At 39.1% G+C, this 20,370-nt stretch overlaps 1 protein-coding gene across 1 annotated transcript in view; it reads left to right on the forward strand.

Moving 5' to 3' along the window:
• The window catches only part of LOC126167349 (DNA polymerase theta-like), a 303,097-nt gene that overhangs the window by 99,455 nt on the left and 183,272 nt on the right, over nt 1-20,370 (forward strand). The window contains exons 5-9 of the mRNA XM_049920469.1: nt 1,067-1,195; nt 2,052-2,253; nt 2,332-2,464; nt 10,620-10,772; nt 10,859-11,071. Of these exons, the coding sequence (XP_049776426.1) occupies nt 1,067-1,195; nt 2,052-2,253; nt 2,332-2,464; nt 10,620-10,772; nt 10,859-11,071 (830 nt within the window). The remainder of the gene's footprint in view (nt 1-1,066; nt 1,196-2,051; nt 2,254-2,331; nt 2,465-10,619; nt 10,773-10,858; nt 11,072-20,370) is intronic.

Here is a 20,370-nt window from a genome sequence, read left to right on the forward strand (position 1 = left end):
GAGAAATTATGGAGGAACAGGTAGTTACAGACTTTATTGCTTTTGGGAAATGCCGGGCACATATTGAAAAAAGATCAAGTAAGAACTGTCTTTTGCTCACCCAGTAAAACATGGGCATTATTGAGGAGCATCAAAGATAAACTCAGTTTACAGGAGGCTCAGGTATATCAGATCCCACCCCAATGTGAAACGACATATGTCGGACAACCACTGCATACTATTGAATATGAATGCAGAGAACACCAGCAGCGCTTTCGACTAATGGATCCCGACAAGTCAGCGGTCCAAGAGCATTGTTTGTCAGAGAATCATGCAACCAGGATTTTAGCACAGACTTGAGATTACTGGGGCAGTGTCGTTAGAGACGCCATTGAAATTCACACCAAGGACAATTGTATAAACTGAGACTGTGACTATAATCTCAGCAAGGCTTTCGAACCAGCACAGGGTTTAATTAAGATGACACTTAGCAAATACAGTGATCTGACAGTCAGGGCAGACAAGAGTAACTACGATGACACTACCTCAGATGCTGACACAACGCCTCCACTGCTGTCGATGTGCGCCCTTGGGTGTGGACTGCAGAGGGAGCAGCTCACAAGGGGAGGGTACCTAAGTTGGCTGTGTGTCCCCAGAATCTCAGTTCGTCAGCGCACCTGCTGATGGCATCATGTCTGATCAGCGATATATTGTGCCTGCTGGACACTGTGAACCAGCAGGGCACACACGGTCTTGGTCAGTAAACACAATGGGAGAAACTGAAGCATAATGTCTTTCATCATTTTATAATCTTTCCTCTTCCATTATTTCTTTGTTCCTGTACTAACTGAAAACATAAAAAGGCTCAAGGTTCAACTGTGAGTCTATCAGTGTTTCAGTTTGGAAACAGTTCTATCCTACTTGCTTCTTTGCGCAAAATTATTATTCTTTTGTGTCTGATTGTTTTGAGTTGGTCTCACTTGCAAATTTTAAGTACCAATTCAGTATTAAGGTTAACTCTTCAGTATTTTGTCATTAAATAATACACCATGTTGAAAGTAGTTAATTTTTGTCTGTAATGTTATAGGCTTCTGGAGGATGGCCAGATCAAAGACCTAGGTGCAGTTGTGGTAGATGAACTGCATTTAGTAGGGGATCCTTTTCGTGGTTATTTACTAGAATTGCTGCTCACAAAAATCCAGTATATGAATACTCGGTATGTATTTTTGCATGCACTTATGGTTTCATTTGTTAATGACATTGTTAAAGCATTTTTAATTAGAAAATATTATGCAGTTTTTGATGTTGTTTGGGTTCCTTGTGAAACTATGGTAATGGATCAACAATTCATGGACTACAGCAAAGTGACAAAGGCTTGTCTACGTTGGATCATAAACATGTATAGAATTAGGGACTTGTTTGTTGTCTACTATCTAATCAAATAACTTTATAACAAACTTTTGTTGTTGAAATAACAACTAGAATGAGTTATGGATTATATTAAAGTATTCTAGTATTTGATCAATATGTTGAAGCTAAAAAAATAAATAAGAAACAAAAAACTTTAAAATTAGGAGACAAAATTGCTGGGTTGTACTTACATGGACACATTAAAAGTAAAAAGGAAACAAAAGCCATACTGACATTTAGAAACTGTTAGTTCTTTCCTCTGGGAGAAAAGATTGATATTTTAGGGAATGTGGGAAAGACAATGCAAGTCAGCTATTTTTTAAAATGCGAATTTTGGCAGTACTTGGAGTTTAATCATCTGCCCGGTTATTCTGTCTATTTGTAATTTTAGAGTTTTCTCAACTGAATTTTTTGTATAAAGCAGTGAAATTTGTACAGGTATACAGAAGGTGCAGACTTTCCAGTTGTTGAACTACTTTTTGTGGTGGTATTAACGGTGGTTATTTACCCCACTGATCATTTTATGCTTTACTTATATTATCAGAGCACTGAATACAGTTTTGTCAGTATGGAACAGTTTTTATACCACAACAATGCAATTTCAAATAAATAGCTAATTTTTTATTTATCTTTTATTTTTTTAATCTACTTCTGCCAAACAGTGAAAAGGGTGTATCTATTCAGATTGTTGGAATGTCAGCTACCTTGCCAAACCTTGACCTCTTAGCTAAATGGCTTAAAGCAGGTCTGTACAGAACAGATTTTCGACCTGTCCCTTTGCAGGAGTTTCTCAAAGTGGAATCACTTATATATGATAAAACTCTGAAGGTTCATAGAGTGCTGCAGCCTGAAGTGATAATACAGGTAAATAACATATTAAATACAATATTGGTCTTTTTAAAGTTTTCACATTTTTACATTTGTATTTTATTTTTTGAATAGGACGACAGTGATCATGTCATATACCTCTGCCTAGAAACTTTACTTGCAGGGCATTCTGTCCTAATATTTTGCCCAACTAAAAACTGGTGTGAAAGTCTGGCTCAACATATTGCAAAGGAATTCCAGACTCTTGGTATGTAAACCTATGTTACACATTATTTACTATTTAATAACTTGAGCTAGGCTAGTAATCATTGTTCACTATGTTTTCTTTGAAACATTCCATTGGAAAGCTATGTTTACACTGTAACCTTTGGCCATCTTCATCCTATGAGTTGTTTGATTGAGGTTTGTTTGTAATTAGGAAGCTATAGAGCAAAGTGTGGAATTGATGTTACGGGTTTGAAAGTTACATCTCTTCTGAATCAGTACTGCATATAATTTGTAAATGTGTTCTTGTTAAAAAGGCTATTATGAACACTGTAACTTTCATTGTTTTGTCATCATAATTATCCTAATATTGTCATTAATTATCAGATCATCATTTTAATAACAACAACAGCAGCTATTATTGTTATTGTTGTTATTATTATTATTATTAACTTTATTTGTAATTAAACTCTAATTTTGACCACAAAATATTTATTTTATTTCTTTCTTTTGCATTTTACCATTCCACAATTGTCAAAGAAAGTAAATGTAAAAGTAGAAGCACACAATGAGACGTTTATCTGCACCACAAACTGAGTACGGCAGAACTTGCACCTACCAGAGCACTGTGAATACAAAGTATCATGTCCAGTTTACGCTTACTAAGCTTAAGTACAAACTGGTTCATATGGGGCCATATAATGATAAAGAAAACAGGCACCACCAGAGGGCACTGAGATATAATAAATGATATTGTTGTGAAAGGAATACATGTTTTTCTTATTTACAAAAAATTACAAGTGTATATTTTACAATCATATGTAAGCACACTTATGTATATGCCAATCACTTTATTGGCCCTGTTGGACCACATGAGTCATTACATGTTCTGTTTCATTCTTCCCGATCATAATTCTCTTAACTTTTCTGAGATCTCCATAGTCCTTCTATGTGTCATTTCCGCTGGAAATTTGTGGTTCACAAGAAGAGACTAACTTTGACTTTGTTCTGTGCATCTGTTATATGGACTCCGACTGCTTTACGATATTTCTGAATTTCGTGGATCCATTGTCATCTTGTCTTCTTTCTAAGAACTACAGCCTGCAAGAGAGAGACTGGAATCCTGTTTACAGTGAAACAGACGTAAATAAAAAAGTATAACACATTTTTAAATGAATTAAAGCTTTTCCCAAAAAATAATTAGAAACAGCCATGTAACGACTAACAAGAAGACATGGCTCACTGCATGAATAGAAACATCCTGCAGAACAAACAGGATGCTATCTAATTCCCTCAAAACTTGTAATGATCCAAAGAAACAGCAGCACTACAAACTTTATTGTAGCTTTCTAAAGAACGTAATAAATCAATCTAAGAGCTTGTGCATAAAATCTGAAATTGATAGATCAGAAAATGAAATAAAAACAATTTGCAATGTGATAAAGAGGGAAACTGGCAGAAAAATAGGAAACATGGCACAGATAGAAATTGAACAAGGTGACAACATTATAAAGAAACCTAAAATAGTTGCAGAAATATTGAACAAAAATTGTCGATAGCATTAGAGAAGGCTGGCAGTAAAGGATCTGTGAACAAGAGGCATAAATATTGAACCAAAAAAAAAAAAAAAGTGTGATAAAAATAATGTCACAAGTTGCTGCTCAATCTCCATTTTAACTATTTTTTCAAAAATTCTAAGTCATGCACAGATTGATTGTTGATTGTCTCAGCTGCCAAGAATATCCTCAACTGTAGTCAGTTTGGATTTTGTGAGGGTTTTTGTACTGAACTAGCAATATCCTCTTTTAACAATCAATTTCAGAAGCCCCTTAAAAAAAAAATCCACTAGGTATTTTTTGTGTTCTCTTGAAAGCTTTTGTTTGTGTAAACCATCAACTTCTGTTGCTAAAGACAGAATTTTGTGGTTTAGGTGGTACTGTTGGTTTGTGGCTTCAGTCATACCTAAAGGATAGAAAGCAGGCTGTAATGCTGAATGGCTCATCCAGAGAATCTACTTCATCTGAGTGGGGCTTCTTAAATTGCAGTGTGCCACAAGGCTCTGTTTTGAGTCCACTATTATTTCTTATTTTCATTATTGACCTCACTCTTTATTCTGATACAAAGAGTAAATTTATCCTGTTTTGCATACGATACCATGGTTCTGATTTATGAATTGCCCGGAAACAATCTTGAAAAAACTTCGAACTAAGAAAATTTTAAACTGGTTTTCTTCAAATGCAGATAAAACCCATTATATGACATTCCATACACCTTAAAGAAATATTGAAGAAGTTAACACAAAGTGTAGAGATCAACTAGTAGAAAAAAGTTGAGGATTCAAAACTCCTGGGTGCATATATAGACAGCAGATGTAATTGGTCAGCCCACATTCTTCATCTTTTGAAAAGACTTAGCTCCATTAAGAAATACAAAGCATAACTGATATTTACTTACTCTACTCCATATTCTGGACATTATATAAAAACAAACTACCATTGAATCTTTCATCAGTTCAGATATGTGGCATTTCTTTGTAACACTAATACAACAGTTTTATTCTTCATGGAGTTTATATTGTGCCAGGTCTATACATGAAACACAAAGAAACTTATGTTTGGTCACAAAATGGACGTTAATGGTTTTACAAACATGTCATCTTAAAATAGGTACTCATATTCTTTCATTCCTTATATATGTGTGAAGTGCCTGGCCTTATCTTACCAAGCAGAGTGGTCCCATAGTTGAAAGTGGGCTTGCATTCCAGAGGACAATGATTTAAATCCTCTTCCAACCAAACATTTTCTGTGGCTCTCTGTATTTCTTAAGATAAATACCGAGATGGTCGATCCTAATTTGAGATCTCTTCAACGCAGTGCAAATAATTAATTCCCACAGTATAAGAGTCATTTCAAAACTTCTGAACACTGTGCATGTGTGACCATTATGGTGGTGTGATAAAAGTTGAAATACATATCAGGAAGACTCTAGGCAGGATAGTCGTTTATATGTTTGCTGGTTTGCATGGCTGTCATGAATAATTCACTTTTAAAATGGAAGGTGATCAACATCCCTGCATCAAAATCGAATCCCTACTTGGGAAGAACCTGACATAAATTTACATCCCTTTGAAACAGGTGGGTCAGAATAGTATAGTGGATCATAGCACAGAATAATGGTGACTTGCTCACTTCCTTGAAGGCCGGGTAACTGCGGAGGATAACCCAAGAAGTGGAAGGCTGTCAACAGCAGGTTATTGTTAATGACATTTTGAGAGAGGATTGACAAAAAAATGTTTCTTATGAGGCCACAATGTCCATAAATTCAGTTTTCAGAATCATAAGTGAAAAGCTAAAGATGAAAAAATTCACTACAAGATGGGTTCCACATGATCTGACTGAAAAGCAGAAAGCAGATCGCAAAAGAATCACAGGAGAATTGCTTCAACATTATCAAACAGAAAGAGAACATATTCTGAAAAGTATTATTGCACTTGTTGAAACTTGGATATGAGATTTTGAGCCAGAAATGAAGTCTGTCATCACAATGGAAAAGTTCTCTGTCTCCATGCTCAAAAAAATTGTCGCCAACAGTCAAGGGTGAAACTGTTCGTGATCTTTGTGTATGACATGTGTACAATCATAGCTACAAATAGAGCCACAGGGGACATCTGTAACTGGTGTGCAACACAAGCTGTTTCTGCAAAGTGTTTTGCACCCAAAAATTTGTCAAAGAAGGTGGAACATGCTAGCAGCTGGTGTCCTCATTCTGCCCTATCAGTGAGAGAAATGCTAGACAAATATAGATGAGAAATACTTCCCCATCCACCATACAGTCCTAATATGAGCCCACCAGAATTTCTTTTGTTTCCCATATTGAAGGAACAACTACATGGAAAATGTTTCGATACAATTTATGACCTGAGTAATCGGACAGCTCAACTATGAAGGTGTCCTGTGTGGAATACAGAAGTTGTCAAAACGTTGGGAAGCTGTCATAAGCAAGAACTGAGATTATGTTGAATGTCTGAAAATGTATTTTGTAAAAGAAATTTTCTTCAATTCTGTCTTACAGTGTGCAGAACCTCTGAAATGACCCTCATATGAAACTACCAAACCAAAATATTATCTTTATTAATCCACGAAAATGTTTGTATTAATGAGCTGTCCATTGTGGTGATGAACTTTAATCAATTCTTGAATATTATTGCCTCAGACAGATTTTTTGTCATTTTGAGTTCATATTTTAATGTCTGGAGTAGTACATATTTCTCATGTTTAGTTTTGAATGTCACTAAATTTACAAGCCTTTCTCTGATAAACAGTCTGCTTCTATTGAACAATAAATCTTTCTGTGTGTCATTTTTTAAGCTTGGGTGGTGTGTCTCATTTGAAGTATTTAATTTAATTTTGTCCATTGCTGTCAGTGTGCTCCCATGACTGTATTACTTTCATAAAATAAAAAGCAATCTGCCTTCAGTCAGAAATCGTGATTGTGAAATAAAATCATGATTTATGACTGAATGTCTTTTGAATTTTTAAGCCTTCGGAAAGTTAAACTGTACCTCAAAAACAAACAGTAAAGTCTCTGGCCAACTACAGTTTTGTACTACATAGTATCACATAACTGCTGCACAGTTCCAAGATATGAAAATTCTCAGTTTCACATCAACAGCTATCTCAATACAAAACATACTACCTTTCAACCACTTTCAAATGCATACTCTTTGAATCTCTCTCTTTGCCTATGTCCACAGAGATTACATAGCTTCAGCTTCCTTGAGAATTCACCTCTGTGATGTAGGGAAGTTGGGAGAGCAAGTGTATGTATCAGATGCACTTATGTATTACAATGGATCCCTGGCTGAACGCACATTTCTCTGCCTGAAGTCTGTACTCCTGAAATGCTCGCTCTCACATAACTTTTTTTATTCTAGGTGACCCTTTGATACTTCTTTTCTAAAGAAAAAATTTTGTTCACTTGTGTTCCACTAGAATTTTTGGCACCTGTGAAGTACCCGTCATATCAAAAACGTGGAAAATAAAATGTTCCAAGGTATACTCTATATTTTTACTGCATTTTTCATATGATTTATAATGCTCATACGCCAATAGAAAATTTTTATTATATTTTTTTTTGTTTATTGTCTATTCATTTGGTCATGTATATTTCAGTGTACTTTATGTATCGGGCATCTTGAACCTAAGAGTATACTACATTTTTTTACGTGTGAACATTCGTTTCACTGGTTTCAAGAAATTCATTTATGCAATTATATAAAATGCTAGTTTCAGATTTAATATACAAATTATAATATATTGTGACTAATCAATATTACAAAATGTTTTACAGATCTAAAGGATCTACCTAAGGAAGTTAATATTAGACCCCCTCTGAACTTTGTATACCTTTTGGTACTAAGCATCATCATCATCATCATAGTCATCATTATAATTTTGAGCAATTTCCAGCCCTAGGATGGGTCTTTCTGTTTAGAACATAAGCCTATCCATCTGATCCTGTTTTCCCACCATCTTTCTGTGTTCATTCTTGTCAAGTTATCACAACTTTCTTGTCAATACTCCTTTCCACGCCTTTTAGCCTTCTATTCCGTGGTCTTCGTCTTGGTCGTTAGCTTCACATCTGCATTTCATATATCTACTTGGGACTCCTCTTGCTTTCATTCTCTGTAAGTGCACATACAATCTTAGCTGTAATATTTCTGTCCTGCTCTGCAAGGGTTCCTCTTTCGCTGTTTCCCTTATCCTTTCATTTGTCATCCTTTCTCCACTTGTTACTCCTATCCTACATTTGAGGAATTTCATTTCACATGCATGTAATATGTTTGCATCTCTTTTCTTCGTTCCCCATGTTTCAGATTCGTAGGTCAATATTGGGATGTAATAACTTGTATATATTACTTCTTTGCTTTTTTTTTGACGTATTGTTTTCGAAACCAGGCTCTTAACACTTCATGGGAATGTTTCTGTCTGCCTGCCATGTTCACTGACCTCTTTCTCATTTCTTCCATTTTCTTTCAGCACTTGACACTTTCCAGCTTCCTCAATTGTTCACCCCTAATCCTTATTCTTTCTAGTTATACAAGGAGAAATAAATTGCACAAAAAGAAATGATTTACATTAATTTTTATCTTCACTTCCTTTTTGCTTAATTACTTGAAGTTGCAAGGTCATGCCACTAGGAATTCTTACCAGGTCTGTGTTGTTCTTTGGTATCAGATCCTTAACTTCTGAGGGCTGTGTCTCCTAAAAGAATCCTTCCTAGTACTATGTTCCAAATGATCTTTAACTAATCTATCAGTGGGTTAGTTGCCGCTCCATTTGTAGTGCACCCAGCATTACTGTTATTCTGGCCTTTTCATTGGTAGAACTTCTTATAGGAACATTGTTAAAGCCCTTCACGGGTCAGCAGTAACATTTGATTACAAATCAAAATAAACAGGCATCTGATCAGTGTTGCCCATATGGCCTAGCAAATAGTCATGCTGTTGTTTATGACTCTGATACGTAACTGATTTTTTGTCAAACATCATGGGGCGTTGCTAAGCTAGTGTTATTCTACACTGTAATATAAGCCCCACCCTCTTCATCGTCCTCATGCACCAGGCACCACATGCTTTGAATTCCATGATGCAAGCAGTTAGAAAATTCTTTGTCATCTCCAATGCCCTCAGTCAGTCAATTTCTGGAGTAACTGGAAAGCTGTCATTGTGTTTCTCTCATTCATACTGAACAACCTGCTTCTCCAGTCCGTGGAACCTTCTCCACTTTCTGTGCCGTGAAAGTGTTCTTTAATTTATTCATCTGATGCACATGCAAACATTCACTTCTTTGACATCAAATTTTCATCTTGTTCCACAGGTGTTTCTGCCCTCTGCTTCATGAATCACCGATAACTTAAAATTAGCACTGTATTGACTGCGTGAACCAATTGTGAACCATGAACACTTGATCCACATTTCTCAACATAGTCACAGCTGTCATTTGCATCCATTATAGATTTCTACAATTTACGGTACTTACAACAATGGCAATATATCCAAATTCAATGACAACATTATGTTGTCATCTCTGGCTTCTTACAGCTAAATCGACAGATTTGCATTAACACCATTGTAAACCTTGAAAATCAACAGTGCTGTAGAACAGTAGCAGCTTAGCACCATTGTTGGAGTTTATGTTTCAGTAGTTGTGTCAAGTTTTAAGTGCTCTATGTGAACGTATTTTTGTTAGCATTAACTTGTCTCCTGTAAAAACATATATTATTCTTGAGTATTTGTCCAATTTTAAAGTCACTTCAATTCTGGCTACAGTTGGATGTAGGTGAAATGCAGTTTAAGCACAGTAGATGTTCATTAAAAGCCAAGGTATGCAGTATACATTCCCATGGTTGGCAGCAAAGTGAAATTTGATGCCCACTCGCCACTCCCCTCATCACATTTGTCTTAGTACTCAGCAAACTGGAGCACTGTTTCCCCTCCTACCTTTCCAAAGTCTGTGCATGACTGCAATTGCGAAAGCTTGATCTGTAAATGTGACATGATCTCTATATTTAGCTACTATACAACATAAAATTGTTGCACTCAGGAACAGTAGTTTAATCTATGAATGTAAGATGACCTTGTATTTTTTGAATGAGAAATTTGGGAGACACTCACCTTATAGTCGAGAAAGTATGGTATATTACTCTTACATGTTATCAAAATATTCTCTTACTGTATAGATGTGATGGTCCTGTAGATGTGTTCATACTTGTGTTTCAAACTTCTTTGCATCTGTAGTAGATTGTATAGTATTAGGTTTGTTGACAGATTTACCCTGATACAATATGTTCCTTTTTGACACTTATTGATTACTCTGCTGTATTGTGCAGGTGACTGTCAGTATCTAAAATTTGTTCATACTTTCCTTATTACTTTTACATCTATTGATGAACAGTGATGTTCCCATGATGTAATTATTGTCTGTTTCTTTACTCATTTTTGTCAATCTGCAGTACTGGGACAATGTACTGTGAGTGTGTGTGTGTGTGTGTGTGTGTGTGTGTGTGTGTGTGTGTGTAAGACTCGGCTCTGTGATGAAGAATTTACTCCCTCACTTTTCATAAATAATCAAAGATATTCCAAACTGTCTAATTTCAGTGCCTTGTGTAAATGAATAATTCTTCTTTAATGATGACAGGTAATTCAAAACATGACATGGGATGCAAGCTCCGAAGCCAGCTTAATACATCTGCTATAGTAGAAGCACTGGAGCAGCTGAAGAGGTGTCCTGTTGGCTTAGATACTGTGTTGCGGAAGACTGTATCATTTGGTGTGGCTTTCCATCATGCAGGTTTGCTTCATACATTTATTGTGTCACTGAGAATTTATTGTAAATATGACTAAGTTACTATTTCTAATTAATGTCCTGATTTTCAGGTTTGACCTTGGATGAAAGGGATATAATTGAAGGTTTATTTCGTGGAGGAGTTATTCGTGTTCTTGTTGCTACGTCTACTCTCTCATCAGGTGTCAACTTACCTGCCAGGCGAGTTATCATTAGGTCTCCATTGTTTTGTGGTGAAGCCATAGGAATTCAAACATATCGCCAAATGATTGGAAGAGCTGGGAGACTGGGAAAGGACACGGAAGGTAGTAATTATAGAGCACTCTTACCGTTTAGAAACTGCATGTGTACTGCATGTATTTTCACTACCTTTTGCTAATGCTGTTCTAATGGTAACTAGTTTTAATGAATTTTTCTGAGCATCTTTGTCTTCATTATTGACTTATTCAGTGATTGCTTTTAATAATTTGATGGCTCCAAGCATTAACATCATAAATCCAAAAATGGGCAAATCGATCTACGGTGTTTGCCAGAATTGTTACTTCACTATTTTTCTCCTGTATAAAATTGTCTCTGTAACACTGATACTTAAGCAGCAATAACAATCTTCAGAATATCATAGGTCATCTGAGAAACTCAATTACTGATGAAAAGAATTACAAGTTATGTTATGCTGTTTGTCCTGGAATAATGGTACCACAATTACATCCATAATTGTCGTTACTATGCTTGTATAGTTATCATCCTCACTATTAAGTTGGGAGCCTTGTCATCTAAGTCGCTTGTAGCTGATAATAGTACTGCTCATTGTAGACATGGTCATCAGACTGAATGTAACCAATGATTTTGCATAGAATAATAGTTGATAAAGAGCTGTATGAACAGGTTTTTTGAGTTCTCTACTTTTATAATTGGTATAAGCAATTGAATTCTTGACCAATTATATACTCAAGTTGAAAATTAAAGGTAATGATCATTGTGGTGTAAGTGCCAGACACCACACTTGCTAGGTGGTAGCTTTAAATCGGCCGCGGCCCATTAGTACATGTCGGACCCGCGTGTCGCCACTGTCAGTACTTGCAGACCTAGCGCCACCACATGGCAGGTCTAGAGAGGCGGACTAGCACTCGCCCCAGTTGTACGACGACTTTGCTAGCGACTACACTGACGAAGCCTTTCTCTCATTTGCCGAGAGACAGTTAGAATAGCCTTCAGCTAAGTCCATGACTACGACCTAGCAAGGCGCCATTAGCCTTACAGTGCTTGTAATTAAAGTCTCATTTGTATCGTCAAGAGCGATGTACCACAAGGATGACGTAAAGTTAAGTATCCGAGGAGCTGCATACTTTTCTCTATATCATTCACAAAGTATCCTGTTCCAGAACTCACGCGTGTGTGTACGCGTGCCTTTCGGTTACTTCCTAGTGGCGTGGCTGTCTTGCTACGTCACAACAATCATGGTTAATGTTCAAGTAATAAAAGAACAACATACAAAAGGAGTAGGAACCCGTTATTGTGGCTAAAAAATAGTACAAAGGAATCCCCAAACAGAGGTTTGGCACATAAAGGCTGAAAGAGTGCTGAGATCCAAACTAGATTAATGAAGCCTGAATGCGATCCCTAGTTATTATGACTTTAATGTCATAAGAAGTTAACCCAACGAAACAGGCAGTCTATTTTTTAGCCGTTTTGGCAGATGGGAGATCATACGAGGGTCACTCCAAAAGAAATGCACACTATTTTTGTAAAAATATTGTTTTCATTCTGCATGTGTGAAAGTTTTACAGTGTGTAGATACATCCTTCCCACTTGTTTTCAAACTTAGTTCAACCTGTTCCCGTGAGTGGCGCTATCACAGCATGTCTTCAAGATGGCTGCTACACTTGACATTCGTCAGAAGCAACGTGCTGTCATAGAATTCCTGTGCTATGAAAACGAGACAGTGGGAAACATCCACAAGAGGTTGAAAAAGGTGTATGGAGATGCTGCTGTCGATCACAGTACAGTTAGTGGGTGGACAAGCAGGTTACGCGATGGAAGTGGACACGGTAATATTGAGGATTGTCCTCACAGTGGCAGGCCTCGTACTGCACACACACCAGAAATGTGCAGAGAGTTAATGAATTGGTGACTGCTGACAGACGCATCACAGTGAACGAATTGTCATGTTGCGTTGGGATAGGGGAAGGAAGTGTTTGCAGGATACTGAAAGTGTTGGCGTTAAAAAAGGTCTGTGTCAGGTGGGTTCTCAGGATGTTGACAGTGACTCACAAAGAAACAAGAAAAACGGTACGCAGAGAACTTTTGGAACAGTACGAGAATTGTGGAGATGAATTTCTTGGAAGAATTGTGACAGGTGATGAAACATGGCTCCATCATTTTTCACCAGAGACGAAGAAGCAATCAATGGAGTGGCATCATGGAAATTAATCCAAGGAAAAAAAAATCAAAACCACATCTTCTGCTGGAAAAGTTATGGCTACGGTGTTTTTTGATTCCGAAGGACTCTTGCTTGTGAACATCATGCCAAGTGGAACCACCATAAATCCTGATGCATATGTGATAACACTGAAGAAACTTGAAGCTCGACTGAGTTGTGTTCGACCACATCGGCAAAAGCAGGATTTTTTGCTGTTGCACGACAATGCACGGCCACATGTCAGTCAAAAAACCATGGAAGCGATCACAAAACTTGGATAGACAACACTGAAACACCTGCCTTACAGTCCTGACCTGGCTCCATGTGACTGTCATCTCTTTGTGAAACTGAAAGACTCTCTTCGTGGAAAAAGGTTTGAAGATGATGACTCCCTTGTGCATGCTGCCAAACAGTGGCTCCAACAAGTTGGTCCAGAATTTTACTGTGCGGATATACAGGCGCTGGTTCAAAGGTGGTGTAAGACAGTTGAGAGCGATGGAAATTATGTGGAGAAATGAAAATATTGTTTCTAAAGGATGTATCTACACACTGTAAAACTTTCAAACGATGTAGAATAAAAGATGGATTAAAAAAAAAAAAAAGTGTGCATTTCTTTCAGAGTGACCCTTGTAGCAGACAGGGAGAATTCATCTGTCGATATATGGAAAATTTTAGCAGAAAACAGATCTGAAATTTTCTGTAACAGTTAATGGGAATAACATTAAGATGTGTCAGAAAATGTTTCTTCATGCCACCCCTATTAAAGATGTATGGGTGGGGACTACCATGAAAAAACTGAGATCAGATGGAATTTTGTCACCTGACTTTCAAAAGGAGGAATATGATAAAACCTGCAGGGTGTATACGACCTGGGACAACTGGGATGTCTGGGAAAAACTCGGGAATTTTTTTATCTGGGAGAAAATCAGGAAAAACCCGGGAATTTTTTAGAATTCCAAAAATGTTTCATTGTTTTAGTTTTCAGTTAAATTTTTGTAATTTTGACTGGTAAGAACCAATACTCTTAACAGAGGATATTACTGTATCCTGCTATTGCAGAATATTATTGCAGCAATAAAATGTGAACCCGAGAAAAAAAATGAAAATAAAACTTATGTTGCAAAGGAAATGTGCCATATACAGCAACAAAGCACAGCGCACGTACAGGTGTCTGCCAACAGCAAAATGTGTCAAAGGCCTTAGGAAGACTATGCAATGCTTCATAACAACAAATTGCTTTCGATGAACGTGACGTCACAACTGTATACATTAGATTTGTTTGAGCAGTTGCGAGGGGGCTTTGTGCATGTGCAGTTGAGTCACATGTAAGTAGTACCTTCTCCAGCTTCTGGCTACAGAAGTGCAGCTGTTAGCTGTATAAGCAGTGGCAGCAAACAGCCAAATGCTACCTGGAAAAATTTTACTGGTGCACACAAGCTGCCAGATTCATGCATGCATGACAGGCCTGGATCTAGGGGGCGGGGGGACAAACCGTGGTATCTGCCCTGGGTGGCAACTTCAGGGGGGAGGGGCAGATACATATTCTTGACAAAAAAACCTTGTTTCACAAAGCGCCTAGCATCCAGCACACATTGGTTTATCAGTTATTCATATGATTTTTTTTAATGCATCCCTGTTGGTTTTTGAACATTTTTGAACACATTGTAATTGATTTCTGAATGAATCATAAGTTGATTTTTGAATGTGTGCATATTGTACGTGATGTCTCTGCCAGGGGAATCCCCCTCACATCTAGAAATAAACTTTCCTGCAGATAAAAGGGGACAGGGATATACGACTGAGCGGAATAAAGCTGAATGGTGAATGCCAATTGCTGTTTGTTTATGTGATTGACAGGGTTTGCGAAATCCATAGATTCAAACTACCAGAGTGGAAATAAACGACTAACAGGAATAACAGCTAAGGAAGATTATGTATTATCTTCTCAGTGTATCCAAGAAAATGAAATTTTGACAGAAAATTCTTGGCCAGGCTCCTACACTAGTAAGGGCCAGTTGTACAGTCTGCGGCTAGCAGTCACCTAAGTTCTATTCTGGGAGTAGCACAGAAAATGTGTTGTACAAACACGTAATAATGCCTAACTGGAGAATAAATGTAGGATTACTAAACCAGTGACTGTGGCAGGGTTAGTGAAGTTAACCGGAGAATAAGTTTTGACACTGGCAGGAATAGTTACAGAATTAGTGATGACAAGATTGTTTGTTAGAATGAGGAAGGAGACGAAATGGGGACGTCACACAAATTTGACAATTCCAAATTTATATAAAAATTTCGTAGTACTACTTTTCAATCTCATGCTTGAGAAGCTGAAGCGTATGAATGGAATGTGAAACTACTTCCTAACATAAAGCTTTTTGCTTGTAGTAGGCCTAATAGGCATTTGATACTGATACTTCTTGAATTATATTCTGTTGTTTTATAAAAATGACCATTTGTGTGACAAGAGTGTCATTTATTTGGTGTGTTTTATGCTTGCTGCATTATTAGACAGGCCTATTTCGTTTAATTTAACGGACAGTGATAAAATACATGTAATCAGATAAAAAAACCACCCCTACCACCTTCTTCAATATTAGACAACGGCATTCTGTTTTTTCATGTAGCAAAACGTTTGACGAACTGTGGTGAGGTACTAGATTCTTTCACAGAAAGGACAGCACACCACATAAAGCTATTGCAAGATTAGAAAGAAAAAAATGCTACAACTTAAGGATTGAAGAAATCTGTACTGTTTTGCTTGTCTCTCGTCTTTACTGGTATTAGGATATCTTTAATTTTATGTCACACAAAACAGCAACTTATTAGCTAATAGGCAATAAAGAGTGCAAATTTGATGAAGATTTCTTGTTCTCTCAGATACAACTGATCCCATCGAGTATTAATTGCAAGGGGTGTGTGTGTGTGTGTGTGTGTGTGTGTGTGTGTGTGTGTGTGTGTGTGTGTGTGTGTGTGGGTGCATCCATTATAAAATATTACATGTTTGTATCCCACAGAACGAAATACAGTGACGTGCGACAGAAGAATGCCGTGTGAAGAGGCGTGCCACTGCACTTTGGCACACTTAAGACCAAATAACATATCTTACATTTCATTGAACACATATGTTTTGTGTATCAGACATCTTCTGAAAGATGTATGCCACAAAATGAACATATTTTTGAAAAATCGATTTTTAAAATTTTTTGCGTCCTACCTCAAATGCTTGAGATTTGGGAGGGGGGGGGGGGCACTATATAGTACTGCCCCATTTCGGAAATATCGTTGATCCGGGGCTGATGCACAGACCTGTTCTGAAATGAAGTGGGGAGGTGGGTAGTCTCCACCTGCCCCGTGTTTACGTTTTAGTGATTTTGCTGTTTCCTCTTTGTTTATTGCTCTCACATCAAGTGAAAACGAAACAGGTTTTTGCGGCCGGTAGCTATCAAGTGAATTAAAATACATTCACATAATTACGGAAGGCTAAAATATGTTATTAGTTTCAGGTTTTATTTTATTTCCGCTTCTCTGACAGTCAAGTACTAATCGCCTTGCAGAACAATGAAGTTTTTTTTGTTGGTTTACTAAAGAAATTTGGATTTTATTAATCTTTTCCGCTGAGGCAGTCAATTTATTTGAAACGAAGTGTTTAATTCCACAATATTGGCTAGCTTCAACTGTTCACTGAATTTCAAGTGCACATTTTCATCTTTTAGCTTGTATAACATAATGCCATTACAAAAAAATAAACATGAGATAATACAGTACTGGTATTTCAAGAAAATTTACAACCAAGTCTGGGTATACTGTAAGTCAAATTATGCATTTTAGTATGGTTCACGAAGTTTTGATTCTCTTGGAGTATCCTCTGATATTTTGTTTCTTTTATGACATAATGTAAGATCTTTTAATGCTTTACACATACGAACATATGGGCTTCGCGCACCATTGTAGCTGCGCAAGCATGGTGACGCCTGTTATCGGGCGTTCCCAGGCAACTGCTGAAACAAACCCATTTCTAACAGGTCGCAGGAAAATATACTGAATGGTTGTTTGAAAAGTGTTACTTTCAAAGTAAATTTCCATTTAATTAAAAATTTTACTGGCACATTTGTGTGATGTATCCTCCCTTCGGGTCCGGGGGTTAGAATAGGCCCGATGTGTTTCTGCCTGTCGTAAGAGGCGTTGGGTTTGAACTCGCTTTTTCAAAATTTTCCCACAGGGTGAGCCAATTGGGGAAGTGCGCCCTACATGGTGCATTGTGTCCATCATGCCTTGAGATCATTAGCCCAGTTTCTTGTTGTCGCGCTGCAGTCCAACTCATTCTCCATCTCTTGGGCAAGGATGCCTTCCTGGGTGTGTTTTCCACCATTCACTATGCAGTGTTGCTTTTTGCACCGACGATGACCATGGACTTCTTTGCACCTCATATCCAGCACAGTAGCCAATCCGTTGTGGTGGGGCCCCCATGTACCCTGTTGGTTGTAGCCTCCTGACAACACAGGGATCGCTCTGCTGATGCCTGCGCTATTAGCTCCCCATGCATGCCAAGGGGTAGATGCCCATCCACCTAGGGCATCGGGACCCCTGGCAATGGCCCTCCTGTTAGGTGGCTTTTGCTGTGGCTGGGTGGCGCCCGTGGGGAGGGCCCCTGGTCGGAGTGGGTGGCATCGGGGCAGATGACACGCAATGAAGTGTACCATGTCATCACTTGCTGGTGATCAAACAACAGCAGTCTCTAAGCTTTCAAAGTCTCAGTACAATGCAAGAAAGTACGACCCTAAATCATTACCCTCCCTGGCCACACCATGGGAGGAACGCCAGCAAACCTTATTCAACCCGGAACCTCACATGTACGAGAACTGATGGGGACTCCTTTTTTTTCTGATGAAGCCACAGTTTTCTGTATAACATTTAGAGGACAAGTTTGGGGAGGTGGAGGGCTTGTCCAAAATGCGATCTGAATCAGTCTTGATAAAAACAGCATCCTCTGCCCACTCATGGACTTTACTCGCTTGTAACAAGTTAGGGGATGTTTTTGTTACCATCATGCCACATAAGAGCTTAAATATGGTCCAGGGTATTATCATCCACAGGGACCTTCTTCTGCAGTCTGACAATGAGCTGTGTGCCAATTTAGAGCGGCGAAGTGCTCATTTCGTGTGGCGCGTATATTGGGGACCAAGGGATAATCAGGTTGCCACCTGTGCCTTCATCTTGGCTGTCGAGGGTGACACCTTACCCGAGAAGGACAAAGTGACGGTCTACCACTGTGATGTCAAGCCACATATCAGTCCCCCAATGCAGTGCTTCAAATGCTGGAAATGCAGCCATATGTATTCCCACTGTACTTTCTGCCTCACATGTCAAGATTGTGGATGTCCATCACATCCCAATTATCCATGTGCCCCACCTACCATCTGTGTCAACTGCGGAGAGCATCATTCACCTTGCTCGCCAGACTGCAGGAATTTACAGAAAGATAGGAAAATCATGGAATACAAGACCCTGGACCAACTCACCTACACTGAGGCTAAGAGAAAATAAGAGCGCCGACATACTTTGGCTATGACCTCCTTATATGCCGCCTCTATGAGAACAGTTGTAACCCATGAGTTCCGCAAATTACAGTCAGCTCTCAGAGCCAGAAGGCTGCACCTACCCCCTTGATGGTGGGGGGCACTTCCTCCCCACCTCCCCCTCCCTCTCCGCTGTTGCTCCTGCATCACCTACCTTGGGAGCACTGCCCCCAACCATCGGGGACACCAGTTCCCACTTAGCTGGAGAAGCGTAAGTCTTCTATGGCTTCTCTCGCCAGGAAGGGGTCCCGTGGGTCACTCCCTTCCCAGGTTTCTACTAATGAGAAAGACGACACCCACCAGTGGCTGAAGTGCCCGAAAGCAGCTGATCGTAGGGCTTCACAATCATCCTCAGTCCCAGAGATTGAATCAGTGAATCCCTCCCAGTCAGAGAAACCCAAGGAGGAGCGAGAATAAACCAAAAAGAAGACCCTTAAGACCAAGGAAATTGTGGTGGCACCCACACCACTGCCACCTACAAGCTCTGCGTCTGAGGATAAGGTAAACATTCTGGCATCCACTGAGGACCTAGATCTCACCAGACCGTCAGTCTCAATGGATATAGATTGCTGAGGTAATAAGCTGGTAGCAGCAGGTGACCCTGAGGCGTAAACTGCTTCATTGAATGTTCCATGCCTTCCCAGTCTCACGGTGACATCATTCTCCAGTGGAACTGCGGCAGTTCTTTCCACTACCTGGCTGTGCTATGGCAACTGTTAAGCTTTATACCTGCTTTCTGCATTGCCCTCCAGGAAACCTAGTTCCCGGCAATGTGGACCCCTGCCCTCCTTGGTTATAAGGGATATTACAGGAACTGTGGCGACTATAATCGAGTGTAAGGTGGAGTTTGCGTCTATGTGTTAAACTCAGTCTGTAGTGAAATTGTACCCCTACAAATCGCTCTTGAAGCTGCTGCTGTCAGAATAAGGACGACGCAGGAAATAACTGTCTGCAATGTATATCTTCCTCCAGATGGTGCAGTACCCCGGAATATATTAGCTGCAGTGACTGATCAACTCCCCAAACCTTTCTTACTTTTGGGAGATTTTAATGCCCATAACGCCTTGTGGGGAGACACCGTGCTTACTGGCTGAAGCAGAGACGTCAAAACTGTACTGTCTCAGTTTGACCTCTGCCTCTTAAATACTGGGGCCGCCACACATTTCAGTGTGGCTCGTGGTAGTTACTCAGCCAATGATTTATCCATTTGCACCCCAGGACTTCTCCCATCTATCCACTGGAGAGCACATGACGACCTGTGTGGTAGTGACCACTTCCCCATCTTCCTGTCACTGCCCCAGCATCAGGCCCACGGACGCCTATTCAGATGGGCTTTAAACAAGGCAGACTTAGAAACTTTCACCTCTGCTTTCACTGTTGACTCTCCCCCACACAGTAACATCGATGTGATGGTAGAGCAGGTGACTACAACAATCGTTACTGAGGCAGAAAATGCGATCCCTCGCTCTTTAAGGTGTCCCAGCGAAAGCCAGTCCCTTGGTGATTACCGAAAGTCGCTGAGGCAGTTAAGGAGCCTCGGCAAGCTCTGCAGCAGCAAAAGTGGCACCCTTTCCCTTGAGCACCTCATAGCCTTTAAGCGGCTCCGTGC

This window comes from Schistocerca cancellata, chromosome 1 (genome assembly GCF_023864275.1).
Source record: "Schistocerca cancellata isolate TAMUIC-IGC-003103 chromosome 1, iqSchCanc2.1, whole genome shotgun sequence".
NCBI lineage: Eukaryota > Metazoa > Arthropoda > Insecta > Orthoptera > Acrididae > Schistocerca > Schistocerca cancellata.